Source organism: Nelumbo lutea, chromosome 7 (assembly GCF_056320005.1).
Source record: "Nelumbo lutea isolate HS-2025 chromosome 7, American lotus-T2T, whole genome shotgun sequence".
Taxonomy (NCBI): Eukaryota; Viridiplantae; Streptophyta; class Magnoliopsida; order Proteales; family Nelumbonaceae; genus Nelumbo; species Nelumbo lutea.
In genome coordinates, this window is record NC_142690.1 from 33,070,423 (window position 1) to 33,096,798 (window position 26,376).

The following is a 26,376-nucleotide window of genomic DNA, read 5'->3' on the forward strand; positions in this document are numbered from 1 at the left end:
CTACCAATTTGGAATCTCCCTCAACAATCAGCTTCCTAATGTTCAAATCTATTGCTCTTCAAACACCTTCCACTAGAGCCAACACTTCTGTCTAATGGAGTCCCCCTCCCCCAGCTGGTCCGGAGTAAAGAGATAGATTTCCAAAAGTGTTGCCATCAAAATTAAGTTTAATGAACCCTCTATCCGAAGGGGATCAATAGTAATTGGAGAAGGACTTAGTTGAGCAGGAATCAGCCACTTCCTTCCATTTTCTAAAGAAGCCATCCGTTGACACATTGGAAAATGTATCCAAGGACTTCTCTCGAGTAATTTCTTGCCACCTTCCTTGTATTCTTCCTTTTTTTTCTTTTAATAAAATTTTATTTTACTACCAAAAGAAACACAGTCAAGAATCCTAATTATCTGATATCCATAGCCAATACTGGTGGAAGGGCTCACATGAAGTGCAGGTAATGCCTTGTCACCTGCTAGGTTGTAATCCTTTTTATTTTTAATGAATTTTATCTTTTCTCTTCAAAAAAAAATACTGGTGGAAGGGCTGATCCCTGGAAACAATATATTGGGTTGTTCTCCATGCTGCATCTAGCAAGACTATCCAATGCACTAGCTGAATCACTCCAGAGTGCATCTAGCAGGATTTTTCTCCATGCTGCTTTGTAGTGGTCTGTAGTCGTCTGTTGTCTGCTTTCTTTTCTGTTTTCTGCTTTTGTTTGCTGGGTGTACTCCCTCTGGGTTGTTTTTGTTTTCTGTTAATGAATCGTCTTTTCTACCCAAAAAAAGTCAACCAAATCTGGGGACGCAGCAATCAAAATCCTTCAATTGGGCCTCTCATCCAGCCAATAAACACCTATGAATCCACTTCAACCTCATACTAATAACGATTTCAATTGTTGATTTGTTGATCAAAGGGGAAAAAGAACAAAGAAATACATTTATAAATTTTATCACCAGCCTAATCATTTATGATAGCCACAAGAAGGGTCAAATCCACCCTTAGGTTTAACTTAAAATAGACAATAAATTAACAATTAACAACTATCTTAGATTATCTGCATGCATGAAGGGGAAAAAGAAGACAAATACCAGTAATAGAATAATAATGCCCAAAATGCAAGACAATGTAAACTATGAACTGGAAAATCAAACAAACAAGAGATTAACAAGAAATAAGATAATGGATAAAGAAAAAGAAAGCATACCGCAACATGCGAAGGGATAAATTGCAAAACATCAATAATCTGTAAGCAATGGATCTTAATCAGCCTTAAAGCTAAACAGCATAAAAACAAAAATAGAAAGGACCAAAAATGGTTCTGCGGAAGGAAAAAAGAGACTCATTTATTTTCTTAATCTAGCATATTTTAGTGAAAAGAAAAGAACAAACCATGCAGAAGTCCAGTTGGTCAATAACCAATGACCAATCAATTGCAGATGATCAAATGTAGAACCAACTGACTACTGTGTTCATCTACATAAACAAATTTCCAGAGATGGCAGCTCTCAGTTAAAGGGTTGTAGAGAAGATGGGCCGAATGGCCCATAGGTTGTTTATTCTTCTTGTTATTTTGGGCCCATCCTGTCAATATTAAGTTTTTTTTAAGTTCTTTGTAAATTCTTGCCCAACTAAGGGCCTCCTTGTAATTACTCAAATATATCTAATAAAACAGTGTTAGAGGGCTGAGATAGGAAGTGTTCGAAATCCTCTTCTCAGAACCCTCATTGCAGAAACTCAACTCTCCTCTCCTCTCTTCAGTTTCAACATGGTATCAGAGCGTATCTGAACTTGAACATCCTAGGGCCGGAGACTTAGTCACGTATTGCCTGATTCTTGGAGGTCATTGAACGAGCCCAAGACTAGAATCTCTTGGAGAAGGGGTTCGGTGACCAGGAAGAATCAGAGAAGAAGAAAAAAAAAGGGAAGGGGAACAGCTCGGTTCTGTTTTTTGAAGCTCGACTGTGTTTGGACTGTTGAAGCTCGAACAGTAAGTTGTGCTCAGTTTTCTGGTTCTATTTTGAAGCTCGACTGTGTTTGGACTGTTGAAGCTCGAACTGTAAGTTGTGCTCAGTTTTCTGGTTCTGTTTTGTATTACCTTCGACTATGTTTAGACTGTTGAAGTGTCCGAAAATCCTAGCTATTCTGTACTACCTTCAACCGCATTAAATCTGGTTTAACCCATAAATTTCTGGGCTGTTTTTCTCTTCTTCTTGGACTGTTAAAACCTACCGAAACATCCTTGTAACAAGGTTGTGTATTGTTACTCTTTTTCGACTGTTTTAGGGGGCTGTACGAACTGTTTTTTGGGTCTTTTCTCTTCCTTGACAGTGGGGTTGTCTCTATTGCCCACACTGTGTTTGTGAAAAGGCCTATTCAGCAATACCGATTGGTAATTACTCTTCTTGGCTGAGTGTACAACCTTGAAAAGGTACTTCGGCTGAGTGCACAGTGCCTAGGAGTTTCTGATTACTTCTTGAAGCCTGAACTCAGTGTATTGTTTTCTTGTGGTCGGCTAAACTCAATGTGTTGCCTCCTTGTGGTCGGCTGAACACAGTTATTGCTTGTCCTTATTCAGTATACTTGTAGAAATCATCTGAAATCATATTTGGAGTGTTTACATGATGAACTCCTCAGAGTTTGAAAACAAAAGTGGTGCTGAATATGGACTGGGTCAGGGGACTCCAAGTGATTCCTTATTGACTGTGACCACAGTTAAACTAAATGGAACTAATTATCTGGCATGGTCACAATCAGTAAAGATTCATGTATGTAGTAGAGGAAAGTTGGGGTTCATTTCCAAGAGTAAGAAGGCTCCCCCAGAAGATGATCCATCCTACGAGAAGTGGATGCAAGAAAATTACACTGTCATTGGGTGGCTTGTGAACTCAATGCAGCCACAAATCAGTCAACACTACCTACAGATGAATTCAGCAAAAAAAATTTGGGATAGTGTTGCAGAAACCTATTCCCAAAAACTCAATGTGACCCGGGCATATAAATTGAGAAGTGATGTAAAGAATTTAAGGCAAGGAGATAAACCTCTTGTTGTATATTTCTCAACCCTGAAATCCCTATGGCAAGAGATTGACCTAATAGAAGCTGTAACTTGGGACACCACTAATGATGCAGAGACCTATAGAAAAATGGTTGAAAGGAACATGGTTTTTGATTTCTTAACTGGACTAAACCCAGAATATGATATCACAAAACAGAATATTCTTTCCAAGGAGTGTGTCTCTTTGTCACAAGTTTATGCATTGGTGAGTAGTGAAGAGAGCAGAAGGGTTGTCCAGGTTCAAGGGGCTGATATTAATGATCACTTTGCCAATATGGGGATTAAACCTAAAGGGAATGTTGGAACTTCTAGTGGCACAGGAAAGAAAGAAGTTGTATGTGAGTACTGCAAGAAGCCGAAGCACACCAAAGACAAGTGCTGGAAGTTACATCCTAACCTTGCTCACATTCGGTTTTAGAAAAAATATGATAGTAAAAGATCAGGAAGTGCAAATGTAGCTATCGGGCCAGATAGTGAAGAGATGTCTACTTCTGCATAGTTGGCAGCCATGAGAGCAAAATATGAAAAGTTTGGGAAGATGATCAGTCAGCTGAGTGATGTGACCTCTGCTTCCGACCCTTCAGAAAATTCTACTACTTCAGCATTCGCTCATTCAGGTATAAGGGCTTCTGCTAATCATGCTACCTCTTCAGGTAATCTCTAGATCCCTTGGATTATTGACTCAGGTGCTTTTGACCATATGACCAATCTGTCTACCTTGTTTGTTACATAAGACTTACTTCCTGGACGTGATAAAATCACTTTAGCTGATAGTTCACTTGCCCCTATCTCTGGTAAGGGAACCATCAAGGCTACGGATTCCTTGTACCTACCTTCTGCCCTTCATGTACCTAAACTAAATACAAATTTGTTGTCTGTGAGCAGTTTAACCAAGTCACTAAACTGTTGTGTAACATTTTTTCCTTCTTACTGTGTTTTTCAGGAGTGTCTTGTGAATTGTCAAAGCATTGTAGAAACAAGTATCCTTTGAGAAATAAAAGATCTTATGTTCCTTTTAATATTGTGCATTCTGATGTGTGGGGGCCTTACCACTTACCCTCCATGGGTGGCTACAAATATTTTATCCTGTTTGCTGATGACTTTTCACGATTCACTTGGATATTCCTAATGAAATCCCGTGATGAAGTTCCAAGACTTGTAAAACAATTCCATGAATTTGCTCTAACCCAATTTGATACCAGGATTAAAATCTTCAGATCGGACAATGCAAAAGAATACCTTGAGAAAAACATATCTTGCTATCTTTCTGACATGGGGGTTATTCATCAAAGCTCATGTGCTAGGACCCCAGAACAGAATGGGATTGCTGAGAGGAAAAACAGGCATATTGTTGAGGTTGCAAGAAGTATCTTATTTGCCTCACATGTTCCTACCAAGTTTTGGGGTGATGTTGTACTTACTACTACCTATCTTATAAACTGCATGCCATACAGGGTTTTGGGGTTTAAGTCTCCCTTCACTCTTCTTCATCCGGACAAAGACCTTTTTCCTATTCCTATTCGTGTCTTTGACTGCACCTGTTATGTACATGTTCCAAGTGTCCAAAGGCATAAGTTTGAACCCAAAGCCCAAAAGTGTATCTTCCTTGGTTATTCCCCCAAACAGAAGGGTTATTGTTGTTTTGATCCAAAGTCTGGCAATCGGTATGTCTCAATGGATGTCACCTTTGATGAGTTTTCCCCTTTTTATGGTTCCTCTCTAGAAGGACATTGTCCACAGGGGGAGGATTTGACACAGGTGTTTGCTCTTCTTCTTCCTGTCCCTGTTGAGTCCCTTGATGTGTCTGCCTCTCCCTCAAATGAATCAAGGGTGGATCAGTCGTTCCATTCTCCTTGTCCCGATACCCTACCTCCTCGTCTTATCCTCAATCCCAAGGTGTATCAAAGGCAAAGATCCAAAAATATGCAGGTTGTTTCTCCTACAACACATGAGCCTCCTACACTTCCAGTCACAGAAGAGACAACAGGTACTAGTTCAGCACCTTTGGATTCATCCTTCCCTGACATTGATATTCCCATTGCTGTTAGAAAAGGAAAACGGAAGTGCACTGCACACTGCATTTCCAAGCACCTTTCTTACAGTTTGCTTTCACCTTCATATTTTGCCTATCTCTCTTTTGTTGCTTCTCATCCTATTCCCAGGTCTATGTCAGAAGCTCTTAAGATTCCAGAATGAAGGGATGCTATGAAATCTGAAATAGATGCCCTACACAAGAATGACACATGGGAAGTGGTGGATTTGCCTGAAGGGAAGGATTCTGTTGGTTGCAAGTGGGTCTTTACTATCAAATACAGAGTTGATGGCACTATTGAAAGGTACAAGGCCAGGCTGGTTGCAAAAAGCTATACACAGACATATGGGATTGATTATTTAGAGACTTTTGCACCTGTTGTCAATATGACATCTGTGAGGGTTCTTCTATCTTTAGTTGCTCACTTTGACTGGCCCCTTTGTCAATTGGATGTGAAGAATGCATTTCTGAATGGTGAATTACATGAAGAGGTTTACATGTCTCTTCCTCCAAGGATGTATGGAACTGATATGAAAGGGAAGGTATGCAGGCTGAAGAAATCTCTTTATGGACTAAAACAGTCCCCTAGAGCATGGTTTGAGAGATTTAGAACAGCACTTGTTAACTTTGGTTATGTGCAGACACAGTCTGATCATACTCTTTTTGTGAAGAGGAGTGGACCTCTAGCAGTATACCTCATTGTGTATGTAGATGATATTGTAGTGACGGGTAATGATGCCTCAGGAATTCATGATCTAAAATCTTTTCTCCATACAGAGTTTGAGATTAAAGATTTGGGGGAATTGAGATGCTTTCTTGGCATAGAAGTGGCTCGATCCAAGGATGGGATTCTTATCTCCCAAAGGAAGTATATTCTTGACTTGCTCTCTAAAACTAGAAAGATGGGTGCTAGACCAGTTGCTACTCCTATTGATATGAGTCATAAACTCTCTGCCTCATAAGGGACATTGTTAGAAGACAAAGGAATCTTTCAAAGACTTCTTGGGAAACTTTTGTACCTATGCATGACTCGGCCAGATATTGCATATGCAGTCAGTTGCATTAGCCAATTCATGCATGCTCCTCGAGACACTCATTTGGCAGCCGCAGAGAGAATCCTATGTTATTTAAAGGGCTCCCCAGAAAAGGGTATTCTGTTTGCCAAGCATGGTCATATGAAACTTGAAGCTTACACCGATGTTGACTGGGCCGGGAACATTGATGACAGAAGATCTACCTCTGGGTATTGCAGCTTGGTAGCTGGTAATGTTGTTTCTTGGAGAAGCAAGAAACAATCGGTAGTTGCTCAGTCTTCTGCTGAAGTAGAATACAGGGCCATGGAACATGGGGTTTCTAAATTATTATGGCTAAAATCTTTGATGGAAGAACTTGGAGTTGAATATGACAAGCCAATGATGTTGTACTGTGATAATCAGGCTGCCATCAACATTGATCACAACCAAGTGCAACATGATAGAACCAAGCATATTGAAGTTGATCGACACTTCATTAGGGAAAGGGTCTCTTCGGGTGAAGTGTGTCTTCCTTTCATCACATCTGAAGGACAGTTGGCAGATTTTCTTACCAAAGGCATTCCCAAGGCAAAACTTCAGCATGATACCAGCAAGCTTGGCATGATTGGCATCTATGCTCAGTTTGAGGGGGAGTGTAGAGAAGATGGGCCGAATGGCCCATAGGTTGTTTATTCTTCTTGTTATTTTGGGCCCATCCTGTCAATATTAAGTTTTTTTTTAAGTTCTTTGTAAATTCTTGCCCAACTAAGGGCCTCCTTGTAATTACTCAAATATATCTAATAAAACAGTGTTGCCTTGGGAATGCTCATTGCAGAACACTCAATGAGCATAATAAAACACTTCTTATCTCAGCTTAAGGGCTGAGATAAGAAGTGTTTGAAATCCTCTTCCCAGAATCCTCATTGCAGAACACTCAACTCTCCTCTCCTCTCTTCAGTTTCAACAAGGGTCCAGTGGCTCAATTTGAAGGTCAAATCCATGGCATGTCATGATGCCATTAGTGTATTACAAAATACTTTTAAAGTATCATAAAATAGTACAAAGGTGTATCTTAGGGCAGGAAAAGGGGACAATGTTCCATTTTAGAATCCACACATGAAGACAAAAAAAGATAAGAGAGATCAGGATAGAATTGTACAATGACTACAGACAAAGAAGCATTCATTCATGTTTTTCCATAGGAAAATAAGACTCGTTGATATTATTTAGATATTTCAACCAATGAAACACAGCTGGAGGTCAACTACTCCCTATTACGGGTGATCAACCCCAAGCCTTCTTTGAAGATTAATCCAACTACTTGCTCCCTTGCATAATCAATCACCCCCTATTACGGGTACAGTCCAGCTCTCAAAACACCAAATTTAACTGTATTATTCATTAAGGATATGTGTGGTAGAACTCTATGATAATAGGAGAAGGAAGGAAGAATTTTAATCCACACATTTTGGTCAGATTTTATTATGCTATATTCTTGGTGTATTTTTTTTATCAGCAAAGAAAGATCAATTTTATTAATGAGTGAGAAAACAAGTACCGAATTACAATACAACCAAGTTATCAACAAATCCACAAAAATTACAATAGTGTCCAAAACAACAGCTGCCTATAGACCCCCTGCTTGGCTAAGGAGTCGGCTATTCCATTTGCAGTCCTTCTGATCCAAGTGAAAGAAGCATTGAGTTCCACAAAAATATTCTTGGTGTAATATTTGCTAAGAAATATATATTCTTGGTCCAATCTAACTTGTTGTAAGAACATTTTGATGAACTTTGCACAGATTTGTATAACACATATAAAGACATTGCTTCATCAAAAATTAAGAAAGAAAAGACATAACTTACAAGAGACAAAGCTGTGAAAATGGTTAAGACCCAATCTCCATTACCATCAGCATCTGATAGATGACCATGATGCAATTTTGCTTTTCTCAATCACAGAGGAAAAAAACATTGTCCAGAAATAAGGAACAGAAAAGCATCAGTGGAAATAACAGAGGACAGAAAGGGACATTGACACAATAAGCACAACTTCAAGAGTTAAAGCAAAGAACAACAAAAAAAATAAAGAAACAACAGTTTAGATATCATTATAAGCAAGAGAAAATTAGCATAAGACGAAAGAAATTAAAAAAAAAAAAGAATGTTTTCCTTGATACATTGAGATGTTTTTTTCTTGATGAATAACAATTATGCCTCTTAATAAATTATCATGTAGATGGTGATTACAGCTTTGAAAAGGTCACCCATTTCTGACCCTAATTTAATCTAAGTAGACATTCTGACAATTAATGGCAGATAGTTAGGACAAAAGCAGTACTGATTTATGTTTTATTCAGGACCCTTCTGAAACTGAAACAAAAAATAGAATTTGGATTCCAAAAATTGACCAAGACTTAACAGTAAACCAACTTTCATTTAAGTCCACTGGAATTTGGTTATTTACCCTCTAACCAAAAGGTCCAAAACCACTTTAGGGTTTGTAAGAATCTTGAGATTGCAAAATAAGAAAAACTTTAACTCCAACTAGCCATGTTTTTGCAACAACACACACATGTATAAACTCTCTAGGGTCAGTCAAACTACTCCTAAACAAAGAAAACTCAAAATTATGATTCTACTAGTAAACTTCTATTCAAAGAAAAAATAACTGCTAATCTACTTAAGCAATGATTCCAAAAACAAGACTATGACCAGACAAGACGAATTAGCAGGCCAGATCCCATTGAGAATTTGGGAAAAAGACCACTACCCCCATTGTCCAGAATAACAAAAATAAATAAAATTATACATATGACCACTTGACTCCTGCATCACACAGAATCTATGATAGCTTAATCTCCTTCTCCCCTCCCCACTGATTCTTCTGCATCTCCCATTTCCTTAGCCCCTGTCCCCCCAGTCACTTCGTCCTCTTGACTGCAATTCCTTTCTTCTTCAGCTCTGTTTTCGACCCTTCTTGGTACAACCTCATTCATCCTTCTATTGCTCTCCTCTTCTGCTCCCGCCATTTTTTCTCCCCAATCATCTCCTTCTATCCTTTCCAACTCTTCTCCCTCACCGTCGGTGATGTTCACTAACACTGTCCTCCTCCTGAGTTGTCATTGGAACCTTCTTTTTGGGGAAGAAATTTGTCGTTCTTCAAACGAAACCTTTAGCATCGCAAGTGCCTTCTTCTGTGACCACCTTCTCTGTTGAATCCTCTTCAACCTCTGGGACCCCTGATCTATCTACAGGGCTCCTAGTTTCTCCCAACATTTCTTTTCTTGGCTCAAGAGTTTTATGTTTTTCTAACTGTGCAACCTCATAAGCCTCTTGGACTGACCCACCTTCAAAACTGGGCCCAGCTCTCAACTCATTTCTAAAGGATTTAAAACTCCTGGGCCCTCTATTAAAATCCTGCTTAGTATTTAAACATTTCTGGCCAAGGAATTCTTCCTCAGTTATGTCCACGTGCTCCCCAAGTTGGTCATGTGTAGATACAATGAAAACCGACCCAGCCAGATGTGATGGCTTTTCTTTCTCTCGACACACCTGTTCGTCTCCTTTTCCTTTTCCAATCTCCTTATTCCCAATGTCATCAATACAATTCAGTCTTGATTTTTTAATTCCCAACATCTCTTTGCTCTCTCCCTTCTCCCTGTCGGCTTCCAATCTCCTTGTGCCATGTGGAGAGGACCATAATGTGGGAAGAATGCATAGATATTAGAGCATTCTAAGATGGACCATGTTGTTTGGGTGAAAATTTTGGAATGTGTGATTTCTGACTGCCCTCTGAGTTACTTGGGACTACCTTCAGGGGATAATCCAAGAAATAACAGTTTTTGGAATCCAGTGGTGGACAGATTCATTAAGAAGCTAACTTTATGGAAGAAAAATTACTTATCTTTGGGTGGTAGGATCACATTGATTAAGTCTACCTTGACCAACTTTCCTGTGTATTTTTTATTTGTCTTTAGAATCCCAAGAGCAAGTAGAAGATTGGAAAAGTTGATGAGAGATTTTTTGTGGGAACTAGGGGAAGAAAAAAGGGATCATAGAGTTGGATGGGAGGTGGTTACTAGAAGTAAGAAGTGGGAGACTCCTTAAGGGCAGAAGTTTTTGCTTTACTCCAAGGTCTCAAATTAGCAAAGCAATGGGGAATGCAACAGTTAGAAGTGGAGGTAGACTCCAAACTGGTTGCAAACTAGAAGCTAGGGCACCTGGCAATTCAGACAACAGCTAAGAGAAATCTCAAGCTTAGCAAGGGAGATTGAGGTGAGGTTTAATTGGGCAAGAAGACCAGCAAATGGTATGGCTGATGATTTAGCTAAGCAAGGAATCAATAGGCAGGAGTTGTTTCGGGCTTGTTTGTGAAAGTATTTTTGTTAAAGGGTTCTCCATCCGGCCCTTGGATGGTGACAGTTGTAATCTTTATCCATTATTTTTAATGAAAGTGATCATTTCCCATCAAAAAAATGGGTTGAAAATTTGTAATCATGAGATTGTATGAGAGGATGTCAAACCCAAAGGTTAACTAGAGCAAGAGCTTGGTAGCAGGGGTAAATGTAGGGGAGGAAGAGTCAAGAGTCGATGGCAATAACCTTGGGGTATGCTCAGTGTGGGTGGCCAATGAACCATCTAGGACTCCCCTTAGGTGCCAACCTAGAACCAATAGCTTTTGGAGCCTTGTAATGGAGTAGGTGAAGAAGAGACTGGTAGTGTGGAAGAGAAACTATATCTCCCTTGGAGGTAGGATTAACCTAATTAAATCAACCCTACCTAGCATCCTAGTGTATTATTGTCAATGTTCAAGATGTCACAAAAAGTTGTTAGAAGAGTTGAGAAATTGAAGAGGCATTTCCGTTTAGAACCAAGGAAGGGTAAGAAGGACCACCTAGTAAGATGGGAAATAATGAGTCAAAGGAAAGAGGAGGGACAATTGGGGATGGTAAACATAAGCAAGAAGAACTCGGCCCTTCTTGGGAAATAGTCGTGGAGGTTTCCAGTGGAGCATAGTTGTCAAGGAGATGCTTAGGCAGACCACCTAGGCGACAAGGCACCCTTAGAGGCTCACATCGCCTAATCGCCAAGCAGTTGTGTATGTTGTGTTATAAAATACTTTTATATTCTTAAGTTTGTTAGATTATAATTATAAAATAAACATTGTTAAACTAAAATACTCATTTTGTGTTTATATACTAATTTCTTTTTATTATTTTCTTATTTGTTATGGTTTAATCAACACAAACGTTGCTAACTGCTGTATTGAACCCTCAAAGACTTCAAAACCCGAACCAATAAGTAAGGAAGAACTTAAAATTTTGTCTAATCAACACAGTTTCTTCTTCCACATCTTCATCTTCTTCTTCTTTCATCTTTTCTTTTCTTCTTTTCCTAAAACAAAAATAGGGATTCAGCTCCTATACTTTTTTTCTGAATTTTCTTTTTCTTCTCATGAATATGTTGATCTTCTATACTTTACATGAAGTTATACTTTTCTTATGAAAATTATGGATAAATATGGTTATGGAATTTAAGGAACTACCCTAGGATATATGTTTTTTACTTAGAAAAATCCATCGCCTAAGAGGAACTAGGCGACCAAGCGCCCCCTTGTCATGGGGGTAGTTCTACAGTGGAAGAAACCCGTGCGGCGTCCAGGCCAAGGTAGGTCAGGACAAGCCTTTCTGCGCTTAGAGGCTAGGAGTTGCCCGATGGGAAGGCTCCACCAAAGTCAGTAGCACTGGATCATGACCTCAAGTCCAATGGTCGGGGCACTCTCCTGGCTCAGACCGATCCATGGGAGGCGCCGCTTACGTACTAAAGGGGGACAACCATAATGCAAGGCGACCATGCGCCGATGAGGTGAAGGGTCATGCTTGAGCCAGGCCCGCATGCCAAGCCTCCCTTGAGTACCGATAGCGCAGTGCCGGTCCAACACTGTCCCCATGAGCAATTGTGCGCCCATGAGGAACCCTGGTAACCATGCTAGCCGTTAACCAGGGCCACCTTGCAAGGGGATGAAGGTCTAGGAGTGCCAAGGTTAGACGCCCAAGGAGGTCGACCACCCCTCCTCAAAGAGTACGTTAAGCTTTTGGTGGTCTGTCTGAAGATGACATCAGTTCTCCCAAAAATCTTACAGGCGAAAATGACAATGATGTCCCTAACGTAAGCCTGCCAAGCGTAAGCAAGGCTAAGCCTGTGTTGAACTGTCACAGGCTCCCCCACTCAATTCATTGTCGTCCTCGACAATGACTCCTTCCGTGAATGGGCATTTGAGTCCCGCACCATCCACTCTTCTGCCAGTTCCAGGGCTCGCCTGGCCAACCCGGGTCTTGCCTATGTTGGTGTCCATTTATGGGGACGGAACCACTTCACCATGCCGGCCTGCCTGGACTTCACCCCCACTGTTGAGGTTACTCAAACCACGCAATGGCTATGCCGTTGAACTGTGAAAGAAGGGCCCTCGAAGAAATATGTGTGGTGCTTCGCGGAGGTCCGCCCCATGTATCATCTTACCTCAAGGCTCAACCGTCTTCTTGGTAGCTTTTCAGTGATGCTACCGAACACACTGATAGGTCTACTCCTCATGTTGACGATGACCTGGGTACCCTTTCACCATGCTGGCCTACAAACTTCACCTCGCCGAATCAGGTTACTCAAACCTAGCCATGGCTTATGCTCTCTAGGCCCTCGAAACTACACTTCACCTCGCCGACTCGGGCTACATCTTCACTCTGAGGGGGCCCCACTGCTGCTGCCTCAAGGAGACCTAACCGCTTCAAACGCGAGTGTGGCAACTTTTACCCATGAGTTGCCGAACATGCACTCACCTAGTGATAAGCTTCTGCTGCTGCAAGTGATCAACCTGAAAACTAAGCATGTCCACCTGATACTTTGCCGGTGTAGGGCCGCCATGCTCCAACGGCTAGCGCAACCACATTCCTAACAAGGCCCGCGCGTCTGCCCCCACATGAGGACAACAACCAATGCGTCTGCACCCGCAAGGGAAGCTGTTTTAGGGTCATTGGAATGGGAACACGAACATTGAATGGCCTCTTGCTAGGCTTGATAAACAATCTGCTCGGACGGTGTACCCACATTCCTATCAAGGCTCACGCGTCTGCCCCCGCATGAAGACAACAACCAATGCGTCTGCCCCCGCAAGGGAAGCTGTTTTAGTGTCATTGGAATGGGGGCACGAACAATGAATGGCCTCTTACCAGGCCTGATCTGAATTCTGCTCGATCCTGGGTGGAAGTGCCTAGGGACCGCACCCCACAAAATGTTGCTTGTCGAAATGACCGCTTCAACTGGCTCTAGGCTAATCTGCTGAAAACCAACTGCGGCTGCAATTGGCCAACTTGCTCTGATACCAACTGTCACGGGGGTAGTTCTATAGCGAAAGAAACCCGTGCGGCGTCCAGGCCAAGGTAGGCCAGGACAAGCCCTTCTGCGCTTAGAGGATAGAAGTTGCCTGATGGGAAGGCTCCACCAAAGTCAGTAGCATTGGATCATGACCTCAAGTCCAATGGTCGGGGCACTCTCTTGGCTCAGACTGATCCATGGGAGGCGCCGCTTACGTACTAAAGGGGGACAACCATAATGCAAGGCGACCATGCGCCGATGAGGTGACTTGGCACCGATGTGATGGGTCTGCTGTATGCCGATGATGACAGGCACCTGTGTGCCATGATGATAGGCAACCGCTTGGGCCGGAACACACCCGTGCGCTAGAGGCAACGGGTAGCTCACTCAGCTTGGGCAAGGGGCTGGTGTGGTGAAGGGCCATGCTTGAGCCAGGCCCGCATGCCAAGCCTCCCTTGAGTATCGGTAGCGCAGTGCCGGTCCAACACTGTCCCCATGAGCAAGTGTGTGCCCATGAGGGACCCTGGTAGCCATGCTAGCCGTTAACCAGGGCTGCCCCGCAAGGGGATCAAGGTCTAGGAGTGCCAAGGTTAGACACCCAAGGAGGTCGACCACCCCTCCTCAAAGAGTACGTTAAGCTTTTGGTGATCTGCCTGAAGATGACATCAGTTCTCCCAAAAATCTTACAGGCGAAAATGATAGTGATGTCCCTAACGTAAGCCAAGCGTAGGCAAGGTTAAGCCTGTGTTGAACCGTCACACCCTGTCACCTAGCCTCACCTTGGTGCCTTGAAAACTACTATGCAGTGGAGAATGAAAAATTAAGGCATAAGGCTATGGCTAGCATAAGCAATGCAGTTTTATTGAATAGAGCTACTATTGCTTCTCCTTGGAAAGCAATCGATAGTACCCTTCCTTTGTTTCACACTCATGTTAGGTATGATCTTTCCTCTAGCAACAAGATTATATTTTGGGAAGACCTATGGGTTGGGGAGTCTCCTTAAAAAGATGTGTTTCCTTCTCCCTACTCATTGTCCAACCTTAAATTCAAACCTATTGCTGATTTTGTTCAACCCTGATGCAGTAGGGTTGCAATAAACTGACACAAGTTGGAAGGAGAGAAGTATAGAGAGAGGGAAAGAGAGGAGAAAGGGTAGAGAAAGAGAAAAGATTAACAAATCCCAAAGAATCACTGAAATGGGTCCTAGAACCACTCTAGGTTTGTAGGAATCACTCCATACAGCAAACTTGCAAGAGAACTCCAAAGAAATCTTCATTAGCTTCAAAAGGAAGAGAATACATTTATTCATACAGTGGTTTATGTGGCTCAGCATACTGTTCATCATAATTACAAAAATGTCATTCCTTGTTCATAAAGAAACACAATAACTTTTTACCTACTAATACAAATAAACTGAAAATTTAAGAGAAGCATTACTAAACTAGAGGAAGAAGATGCTATGGCCCAAGCCCACATGGAATTGATCAAAATGGTAAAAATATCCCTACTGCCCAAAAATAGAGAAATACATAAATTTCCAGAAAATTCCAGATTTGATTCTTCAGCTCCTACATTAAACCCTCTCCTTTGGCCTTTGGTTTTTATTGGAACTTGGGTTTCCAAAGAAATCTTTGGGAGTCTGGAATTTATTCTATTTTGGACCTTTCTGAATTTATTAGATGGAGCAGTTCTTGATACTACTGAGGAAAATCGTCAGTTGTAGATTCCTAACTCAGACAATAACTTCAGTGGTTTATGTGGCTCAGCATACTGTTCATCATAATTACAAAAATGTCATTCCTCGTTCATAAAGAAACACAATAACTTTTTACCTACTAATACAAATAAACTGAAAATTTAAGAGAAGCATTACTAAACTAGAGGAAGAAGATGCTATGGCCCAAGCCCACATGGAACTGATCAAAATGGCAAAAATATCCCTACTGCCCAAAAATAGAGAAATACATAAATTTCCAGAAAATTCCAGATTTGATTCTTCAGCTCCTACATTAAACCCTCTCCTTTGGTCTTTGGTTTTTATTGGAACTTGGGTTTCCAAAGAAATCTTTGGGAGTCTGGAATTTATTCTATTTTGGACCTTTCTGAATTTATTAGATGGAGCGGTTCTTAATACTACTGGGAAAATCATCAGTTGTTGATTCCTAACTCAGACGATAACTTCCCTTGTGGTTCCGTAGGTCCTTTCTTAAGCCCTTGTTAGTCAATCCATCCTTTGAGGCTTTCTCAGTGAAGGAAGTATGGTCTACTCCTATCCCCCTTAAAGTTGGTGCTTTTTTCTAGGAAGTGCTCCATGGTAGTATTAATACTTGCAATTTATTGCAAAGAAAGAAACGAAACTGGGCTTTATCTCCTAAGTAGTGTCTCATGTGCAGACTGAATGGAGGCACTGCTTATCACTTACTAATCCCCTACCCTTTTTTCTAGTGCATTTGGAAATGGTTTCTTGCTCTTTTTGGATCTACGTGGAATCCCCTTGTTAGATTGGACAAATTGTCTGAAGCAACAATGATTAGATGCACAAAAAGAAGAGGCAGAATCTTGTGGAAATGCACAAGAGCGACAATGCTTTGGACACTGTGGGAGGAAAGGAATGCAAGAATTTTTCGAGGAGAAAGAAAGAAATAGGGGGCAATAATTGAGACTATAACATTGAGGATGGCACATTGGATGAAGACATTAGATCTTTTATGCAAATACTACAGTGCATGATCTTGTTACAAACTGGAGGGTAAATTGTGATTCATCATCTAAGAAACAAAAGACTAGAAAGGAGTGATCACCACCAGGAGGAGGGTGGATGAAATTGAACATTGATGGTAGTAGCTTGGGTAATCCTAGGCCTTTTGGAATTGGAGATGTAATAAAGTATGAAAATGGAACCATAAGGGCATTGTATTCAGCTCCAATTGCTGAGAAGGTTCAGTTAGGGCAGAAGTAATGGCAGCAGTTTGTGGGGTGCAGAAGGCTAAAAAAGTGGGAGTGGAAAGGCTGGTTATTGAAGGTGACTCCAAAATGGTGATCGGTTGGCTATCAAAGAATGAGAGTGCAGCGTGGAGCTTTAGAAATGAAGTCAGAAAATTTAAATGGTATTCAAGAAACTTGCTGGTTGAAACTCAATGGGTACAAAGGTAGGCAAATAGTTTGGCTGGCATTTTGGGGGAAGGGATGAAACAGCAGGGAGTCTAGGGACTATGCTTACGCTAATTCACATCTTATTGTACTTGCTCTTATATACATACATATATATATATACACACACACATACATATATATATACATATATTAACACATAAATAAGATAGAACATACCTAGAAGATTTATCAAAAAAAAGAAAAACATACCTAGAAGCTTGTAGTAAGCTCTATACATGATTGATGTGCCATCAATGAGCATCACCCGCCCATTCAAAGAATTAAAACTGACATCTTCACTTTCGTTACACTTGGCTGAATCATCAACTACATCTACATGTGTTGGTCTGACATTGGATGACATCCCTATGGTATGAGAAGTTGAACGAACTGTTCCAGATAAGTCTGACTCCAAACCATTTGAAAATTTAGAGTAAACCTGATAAAAGACCACCAGGTTAAACATTTATAAATACTCTATTCAGCATATCCTAGCAGATCTTCCACAAAACAGAGAATATAGACACTTCTTCCAAAAAATAAACATAAAGAACTATTAAATGTTGAAACCATTGGAACTAAAATTTCAACATTATAGTGGACATCCATTGTAGTGCAGCTCATGCACATGACAAAAGCAAGATAAAAACCATGAGGAGATAGCAGGAGCAAACTGCTAGATCATATGTAATACTTATATCAACTACTGCAGATTACCATCGCTGGGTGATTGCCTTGGACCCAAGCCCCATTTGCACCTTTCAGTTACTGATCTTGCTAAAACCACGCTAACTTAGTGGCAATACCAATTATTATGGTAAAATGCATCCTGTAACTGGGTATGAACCTATTTTGTTGAACAATATGTCCAGGACTCCAAGGTTCAAAAAGACAATTTCCACTTTTCTTCCCTTGTCTTAATATTGTAATTGCATACCTACACTAATTGCTAATGCACTCCAGATCATTGAACTTTAGATCTCTTTAACATGTTCTTGTCCAGCCATGCCTCCACCCTGCCCTATTCCCAAGCAAAACTGGATTAGAATAGGATCAGGTTCAATATCAAACCCAACCTATTGTCATCCCTACCCCTAATGTTTGTGACATAAGGAAATCATTCAAAACAATTGGAAGCAAATGAAGACCTGTATGTTTCTAAATATAAATAAATATACAAGTGTGCCTATAATTTAACCAAGGGAAGAGATTCAGGGTAAGGATTTATTTTTCTTTCACTACTTTTTAGATAGATGTCAATATTTAAGTTGTACCTTTCTGTGCACAATAGATGAATATGGATGAAACCAACTTTGTGGCTGGTAATTGTACATGCATCCAACCCTCTGAGAAGCCAACAAGTTCCATCTAAAGCAATAAAGATTCCGCCATATGAAGTGAAGATGATGATGTGAAGACCAAGAGCATGCCATAGTCATATCATCCCACGTTGAGTTTTTAATACCTCAGGAACAATCTGAATAAAACAAGAAGAAAAGCATTTCCCTGAAATTTTCAAGGCAACATTAGAAAAAAATACCAATAATATAGACTGAATTAGATGCCTGTATGCATGTCTAAGAACATAAACACCAAGGAATTAAATATCGGTTCCATTATATGTTTGAAATGCATGGAAACCAAAACATTATTGGAACACTTTGCCAGAATTTCGAGAATTCCGATTAAAAAAAACAAAAAGAAGAAGAAGAAGAAGGTGCCTTAATTTTCTCTCTTTATTTTCTTGGCCTTCTCTTTTATCTAACCACTTGCTATATCTTTTCATCACCATATCTAGATCGTTGTTAAGATCTCTAAATATATTAAATTCAAACCATATTTCATTCTAATTAGCACCCAAACCAGAAGTAAAGGTTAACATTTTTTTCCAGAGTTTCAACAAAATTTGAAACCTTGACAAGAAAAGATCAAATTTAAAGCTTAGTCACAACCAAGTTTGAATTTTTATGTAAACTACCTACAATGATAAGAACCTAATTTGTATTCACAGGTGGAACTCAAGAGAACATTAAGGCAATCATAAGTTAAAACATCACTGCACTCTTCATGAGAAAACCACTAGTAATACATTAAGATGCGTTTTAATAAGGAATTATGAAACAAGGAAACAAAGAAAAATATTAGTACTGAAACTGATACAAGGTACATTTTACATTTTTCTTTCTTTGTCAGTAATTGATAAAAGGTACATTGAAACATTAGATCGCCAAAGAAATGACTTAAAGCACTCATAAGTTAACAATGGATATGGCACAAAACAGAATGGAATGATGAAACAGGATTCATGTAGCCAACCCCATATAGTTGGGATGATGCTTAGATGATGATGATGATGATGATGTACATTAGATCACTAGAACACTCTTCTCACCTTGTTGATGGAGAAAGTAATCCTGGTACAGCTGGTAGATCCTTGTAACCAATGTTCAAAGTATCGATAAACCTCTGTGTAGTGGCGGAGGTGTATGGGTACTTAACCGATACGTGATTAAAACCAGATGAATCGATATAGAAATGGTATGCCTCAATCCCAGCCCTAAAAACCCATATAGAAATGGTAAAAAAAATGGATGAATCAATAAACCCCGATTAAAAGGATGATTAAAACCAGATGCTTTGAGATGATCAAATAGAAAATAAGGGAAGGAAACCGGTGTTAGCTTTCAGTTAGATGAAACTCACAGTTGAGAGGGTGTAATGTTAAGTCGACACTCGACACTGCAGTAGTCGTTAGACTGGAGAATGGGGGTGGGGTTCCTCGGTGGAGAAGAATTCTCGTTGAGAGGAACGAATGGGGCTGAGTTCGGGACCCTTACTCAAAAATATTGTTAAGGGAAACATTTTTAATGTAGAAAGATTTTGAGAAATTTTCACTTTTGTACCCTGAATTTTGAGGGTAATGTTAAGTTAGTATCGAACTTCCAAACGTGTCACTGTAGCAACTGTAGTATTCTAACTTTCAAAAACCACTAACCGGCATTAACAAGCAAGTGGAATGACACAAGTACCCGTAGCGGTCTGCAGAAGAGAGAAAATCCTTTTCTTAAATGTCAAAAGTACCCCTCTTTAAACCCTTTTTGGTTGAGACGGACAACCATTGTTCACAACAAACACAGAGCTCCTGTTCGAAGTTGTGGTCGCCGCCGACGAGTGTTTCTTGGAAAGCGTTGTTGGAGAGAAATAGTGTGTTCAGTTGTCGCTGACGATAAAGGGTTACTGGAACCCGTAGTCTACGATTTTCTTTTTGGTTATTTATGAAAACTTACCGTAAGAAACTAGTTCAATGCCGCCACCGTCGATGGAGAAGACAAACGGAGCTTGCCATCACTGAAGAAGAATGGTAACTTCAGACCTTGGGACCTAGATAGATCATTCCTCTGGTGTTCAATGAAGCAAAAAGAAATTTGCTTCCCAATGGGTGGTATTTGAGATGACCAAATAAAAGGGGTTAAATCACCTGCAACATAATCCTCTTATCCATCATTTAAATAAAGATAAAATACAAAAATCTTCTCTGAAGGTTATGACAATCATAAAAATCTCTCCTGAATTTTTAAATAACTTGACAAAAACCTTCCTTTCATCAACGATTCAAACGGAAAACGTTTATATTTACGAAATTACCCCTAAAGAATCATTAAACCCTATCTATTGCAGCGGCACTATTGCTCATTATATTCCATTATCGGAATATTCCATCCATTTTTTCTAGCAACTGTTCTTCACACCGGAAGTTATTCTTGACCGACAAGTGTTATCATCTTTCCGTTTTGAAGCTCATGTTTTTGGCAACTTTTCTTCACAGCGGTTTTCTTATCTGATGCCTTCCAAGGAAAATATTAACCCTTACAAGGGTGCCTAAACAGGGGATGGAGATGTCCATCAGATTTAGATATCTATTAGAGTTTAAAATCCAAGAGTGATGCCTTCTGTCTTCATGATTCTTTTAATGATATTTGCAGGTTATGGATATATCCATTATGATTGCAACGCAGTCATATTAATTCAAATCCATCAGGGTTGTACACGTTAATGGTAGAGACATTTCCGAACTGGCCCTGTATCTCTTGCCCAATTTGTCTGGTACCCCAACACTTAACTATACGACTTGTTTTCAAAATACCACAAGAAAACCCTCGCCTTGACATAATGGAGAGAAAACCTTCACCTGCCTCTAGTGTCGGAAAATTGTTTCTCTCCCCTCTGCAACACTTGACAACTCTGGTTTTGTCCACCAACGCGCAGATGTGGTCATCGCCCACCGTGACATCTTCAACTTGAGTGCATCGTTGTAGTAGACCCTCCGTTTGGGTACAAAGTCCCAATTCCAACAGAGCAGACTGTTTCCTCCAGACCTCAACCTGCAAAAGAAATTATGACCACCAGATATTGTTGTGAAAGATACGTTCTGCCCGATAGAGATATTGGCATCTCCATTAAAGCATTAATTCTCTGTGTAGGTTCTCCGGTTTGAAGATTTTTTATAAGAAAACACTCTGTAAAAACATGATATATCATTCAACAGATTTTTCGTATGTGTTTGAATTATAAGAGTTCAATTCCTCCTCTTCAGACGGTGGAGTTCAAGAATATGAGAAGAGGAGAGGAAAAGTGGATAACAAATCGGCAGGGTATTTCAGTAAAAATATGAGTTCAGGGATAGGAAAAGAGGATAACAGGTCAACAAGGTATTTCAATATAAATATATATAAACTAATTAAAGGGTAAAATGGATATTTCAAAAAAATGATGCATCGGCTTACCGTTTTCGTCTAGGTCATTGACGGAAGGGAGGTTTTTGTCGAATTATTTAAAAATTCAGCTGAGGTTTTTGCTCAAATGAAACTATAGGGGAGATTTTTATGATTGTCAAAAATTTTAGGGGAGGTTTTGTATTTTACCTTTTAAATAATCTAGGGAGAGTGGAGTTGTATTTTTGAAAATGAAAAATTCCCAATAGGTGCCTTGTATTTTAGGCCGAGTGCCAAGTACTCGAACTTTAAAACACGACAATCTAATACCCAAACTTTTGAAATGCAACAATCTAGTACTTGTTGTTAAGCAGTCGTTAAGTGTCATAGGAAAAGACACAAATGCCCTTCAAGAATCATCTAACTTTCTTTATCAACCGTCTGTTAATAGGTGACCCAGGTGTTCCATTACTAGTTGATAAAGCAACAATTGTGTAAGAAATTCCCTTCAAGCAACCCCCGGTCTTCCTTTTTCTTTCTTCGCTATTCATTACCCTTTCCGACAAGAAACAAAGGAGTTGCAGCAACGAAACTCCTCTATTACTCTCATTTAACTAACCCCTTTTGGCACAAACCCAATCAATACCCAACCCCATTCTACTCCACATCGATCCCCCTTAGTATTCCACTGTCTTCAAGCTCTCTTATCCCATCAGCCCCATCCTGTATAGCTTCAGCATTTGGACAGGAAAGATCAACACAATGGCCATACAGATCTCACCAGTTGAAGAAACTCAATCCTGCATCTCACCTTGCTCCCGTGAGGTTATATCTGCTCAAAGGCAAATGGCTTGAAGCAAAAACTGGTCGAACCTCCTCTATTTTTTCTATATACATCATCCATGGAGTAGATTTGGTCGTAGCAATTGTTGCTGGAGCTCCCTTTCATAACCAACTAGCATAGCTTACACTTAGCATTTCTACCCCTGTTCGAAGACAAATAGAATGCGCCAAAAATCCAGTCGGAGCTTTCTCCTTTGATTCTTTCATTTTCTTTCTCCTATATTTCACACTACTATTGGAGCTTGAGGGAGGGAGAGAGAGTCAATAGAGTTGGCGAGGGGATTTCCCCATACCAGCTCCGATAAGCTCTCTGCATCGACTCATCTCTGTAACAACCTATTTCTCATGGTGTGGGTCATTGACTTGGAGGCTGGATATCGTCCAAGCTGGTTCAATTTAATGTGTATTTCCTCCATGCATAGAGTCCCTTGACCACAAGCATCTGTTATCACAACACTCTGTAGCATCAGATGGTCGACAATTATCTGTAAGATGGCCGGAGGCCATCTTCAGCGGTTATCTATAATGTGTTAAGCGTCTGTTATCATAGGTAGTTAAGCGCCGATCATCTTAAGCGATGGTTAAGCATCTATAATGTTGCAGATGTTTGCAACCATCCTTAAGATGGTCATCTACAACACTACATGCGCTTAACACACATTATTGAATTGAATGACAAGGAAGGGATGAATGATTTGTTCACACATTACAAATAATCGCCGTCTGTAATGTTGCAGATGGTTAACCATCACTTACACATTACAGATAATCGTTGTCTATAATGACAAAGGGAGGGATGAGGCATATGTTCTCACAACACTCCGAAGCATCAGATGGATGGATGGTTGGCGCTTAACCATCCATCTTAAGTGCTTGCAACACATCCATCTTGTAGATGGAGAGGGAACTGATCGTCTACTTCAAGACTCTGGCCGGAGAGCATAGCAGTTGAAGCTTGAAAGTTTGAAACGAATGAAATTCATAAATAAAGGCCTTAAATCGTTAATGAAATGGCGAGCGTCTTGGTCTGGACCGTTGAGAGCTTTGGCTTTGTTTCAAGAAGATGATGAATAATGTGTTTTATTTTTAAGGGCAATTTTAACATTTTCAAAAGTCTTATATCGCACATGAGGTCACATGATATACATAATTGACGGTTCATTAACGGTAGGTACTAGATTGTCTCATTTTAAAGTTCAGGTACTAAATTGGCACTCAGCCTAAAGTACAAGGTACCTATTGGGAATTTTCCCTTTTGAAAATAGATGATTAAATTTTGGTCAACTTATTTGAGTTAAGCATTTGCATGTGATGTTAATACCCAAAATTAAAGATCTTAATCATATCTTCTCTCTGATACACCTATCTTGATATGAGTATAGTGTGCAAAGGATTCAAATGAGCTGTTTGGGCTTAAGTTCAGCATGATAATTGGATGATATTTTTTATTCAAACATTAGTAGATGCAGTTCATGGAGATAGTAATGGTTTGAATTGTCATATGGAGTTTTTTATTTACTTTTGACTCTTGGGAAGAATACTGTTATGCTATTATTTCTAACCTCTTTTACATGATGACATATGCAGGGACGGATAGTGAAGGATGAAGTGTTCTTTTGAGGTTTTGAAGATAGCCATTAGCTGGTGAGAAGACTCCATTAACTTATGTTTGGGTTTTTGTCTGTCCTATCACTGCCTCTCTCTCCCTCTCTCTGTTTCCCCACCACACCTGGCGGAAACCACCATGAATTTTCCCTCCAGACCCTCATTTTTCTCCCTCTTCACGGCCTAAGACAAAGCTCTCTTAAACTGAAATAAACACAGAAATAAGTATAGTACCTAGGTTTCCATTTGTCCAACCGTTCAACCCTTTTCCGGTCAATGTATGTGAACATCCTATTGAAATTGGGTGCTACTTCATGGCTAAGAGAGGAGCCACCACCCTATCAATGACTTAAGAAGGGAGTGGTGGGCCTCCCAAGTAAGAGAAATAAAGAAAAGAAATAGATGACTCCTAAACAAAAATTAAGGCATGATTCTAGACATCCAAGGGAGGGAGAGGAAATGTGTTAGGAACCCCTCACCCTTTATCATCTTGTACATGCCAATCTAGTGATAATTCAAGCTAACTTGATAGCCTAAAAGCCTTTACCGATTAAAAGAGGAAGTTACCACAAAGGAGATATCCTCTCATGTGGCTCCATCTCATCTTCTCCCTCTTTCCGGGTGTGGGAAACTCTTATAGGAGCAAAGGGATAGTTGTCTATACAACCATCCCCTCTTTATCCAAAGCTTCCTTATGGAGGGTGATTTGGCCCAACCTCATAATGAGGGGATACGCGGACATGACTCGACATAAGTGACAACTCAGCATAACGAGCTGCTATAACCCAGCCTAACAACTCGCCATGAATGACAGCTCGCTACAAGATAATACTCTGTTGCCCCGAGCTAAGATTCTCCCAAGTAGGGAGCATCCCAGACTGAAGACACTTCGGGTTAAGCTCGTCAGCTCCCTAACTAGAATAAGCTCGTTCCTGTCCAAACCTAAGTAGGCTACCTCGGAGACCTGCCTCGGATAGAAGCACCTAGGAATATCACTAGCAGCTTGGTGTAAGGTAGCTCGTTGCAGCGCAGCTCGGCGTATTGTAGGGGGTTTTCTGACTGACAACCATACCTGCCAAACCTAGAGACTGCGCCCACATCTCTCGCCTGGCGGCATTGTACCTACCAACCCTGGAGGTTGTTTCTTGTTTGGCAGGACCGTACTTTGCAGCGATCATCTTTGCCCACCAGCTCAGCTCTGACAAATAATGGCCAGTCACTCCAAGCCGTTATTTGACAGCAGATCGCCACAGCAGAGATTCAGAGGCGGTTGCACCTGACATGTCAGGATACTAGTATATAAGGACCCCGACCCCCAGGGGCAAAGGTATTGCGTGATCATCACTCTAGCTCTTTAATTTTTCTCTCTCTTTCTCTCCCAACTTTCAATCCGGTTACTAACTTAACCATTAGAGTGTTCCCGCCGGGTGAGCCTCCCGGATTCCTTCTTCTTCCTCATTGGTACCTCTCGTTCGTCGCCAGGTAGGAGCGCAGCCACTTCCAGCTAGGAGTGATCAGATCGCGCACCATCAATTGGCACCGTCTATGGGAAACGCTTCGAAAAGCCTCTTTCCACCAAGCACTTTCAGTTAAGTTTTCATGGCTTCCTCCAACAACGTCGGATGCAGCGTAGAAATGAATACTTCCGGGGAGCTACCTTAGATCCCAACGGTGTGCGTTGGTCAATTCACCCAACCTCTCTCTATGGATGGGGTCCTGACTCTGAACGTGCCTCAGATCACGGCACCAGTGAGTGCTCCACTCCCCTCCACGGTAGGTACAACCTTCGTCGAACCATCTATTCCCCTAGTATCTGGACAGAACCAACTCAAAGATCTGGTGCACTCCATGAGAGCCATACAAGCTCAAATGCAGTAAGTCTAGCAGCTCCAACTGTATCAGTAACAAGCACTGCACCATGTTTGTCAATAGCAGTACCAGCAGCAGTTCCCACTATTGCCTTTGAACCAGCAGTCGGTTCCACCTCGGCATTCGGCCACACAGCAAGCTATGCTTCTCCGTCGGAGCGAACGCCCCTCTCACCGAGGAGAGACCTCTCAGACCCAGAATCCTCCTAGGAGCCAAGTCTTGTCCCACGGTAGGAGGGAGAAACTAGTTACTCCCACCTTGCCGCACGTGGTCGGGTCGGGAGATTCTCAGCCTAATAGACCCACATCATCTCGACATTCAGAGTTTGAGATCCTGCTTGTAGAAAACCGGTTCGAGGTCCTGGCCACAGACTCTAGACAAGGTCTCTCAATCCACAGCCATCACTAGTAGTCCAAGACACTCCCGGCAGAACCATGCTTGACAACACAGAGGCCAGCAGCACCAATGCGGAGCTGACAAAGAAGCAACGGAGACGCCGTAGAGCTCGCCGAGCTACAACCCTGAACTTGCCTGAACTCTTCAAAGGGAAGGAAGAAGCGAGTTCGGGAGCAGTGAAAGCCACTCCGCTCCTCTCTATGCCATCTCCCCTGTCTCCCGAACTCCTAGTTGTCCCGATGCCAAAAGATTTCAAGGTACCTCCCCTGGACAAGTATGATGGATCATTCGATCCGAATGATCATGTAGATTCTTTTTAGTCCTAGATGCACT

General features: G+C 41.0%; 1 protein-coding gene across 25 annotated transcripts in view; it reads right to left on the reverse strand.

Annotated features, from left to right (window-relative positions):
* LOC148846019 (5'-3' exonuclease family protein) overlaps positions 1–21,321 on the reverse strand; it is a 109,831-nt gene extending 88,510 nt beyond the window's left edge. For 2 of the 25 annotated variants that reach the window (XR_016102181.1, XM_088954664.1), the window contains exons 1-6: positions 19,322–19,795; positions 19,011–19,175; positions 17,893–18,124; positions 16,829–17,057; positions 7,961–8,040; positions 1,200–1,238 (exon numbers count right to left, since the gene is read on the reverse strand). Coding sequence is in view for 22 of the 25 variants with exons in the window: in XM_088954664.1 (XP_088810790.1) it covers positions 1,200–1,238; positions 7,961–8,040; positions 16,829–17,057; positions 17,893–18,057 (513 nt within the window). In the remaining 3 variants the exon portion in view is untranslated. Of the gene's footprint in view, positions 1–1,199; positions 1,239–7,960; positions 8,041–16,828; positions 17,058–17,892; positions 18,125–19,010; positions 19,176–19,321; positions 19,796–19,905; positions 20,097–20,807 lie in introns of those variants that run through there. The other 23 variants (XR_016102180.1, XM_088954653.1, XM_088954668.1 and 20 more) reach the window with 16 other exon arrangements.
* Between the last annotated feature and the right edge of the window lie 5,055 nt (positions 21,322–26,376).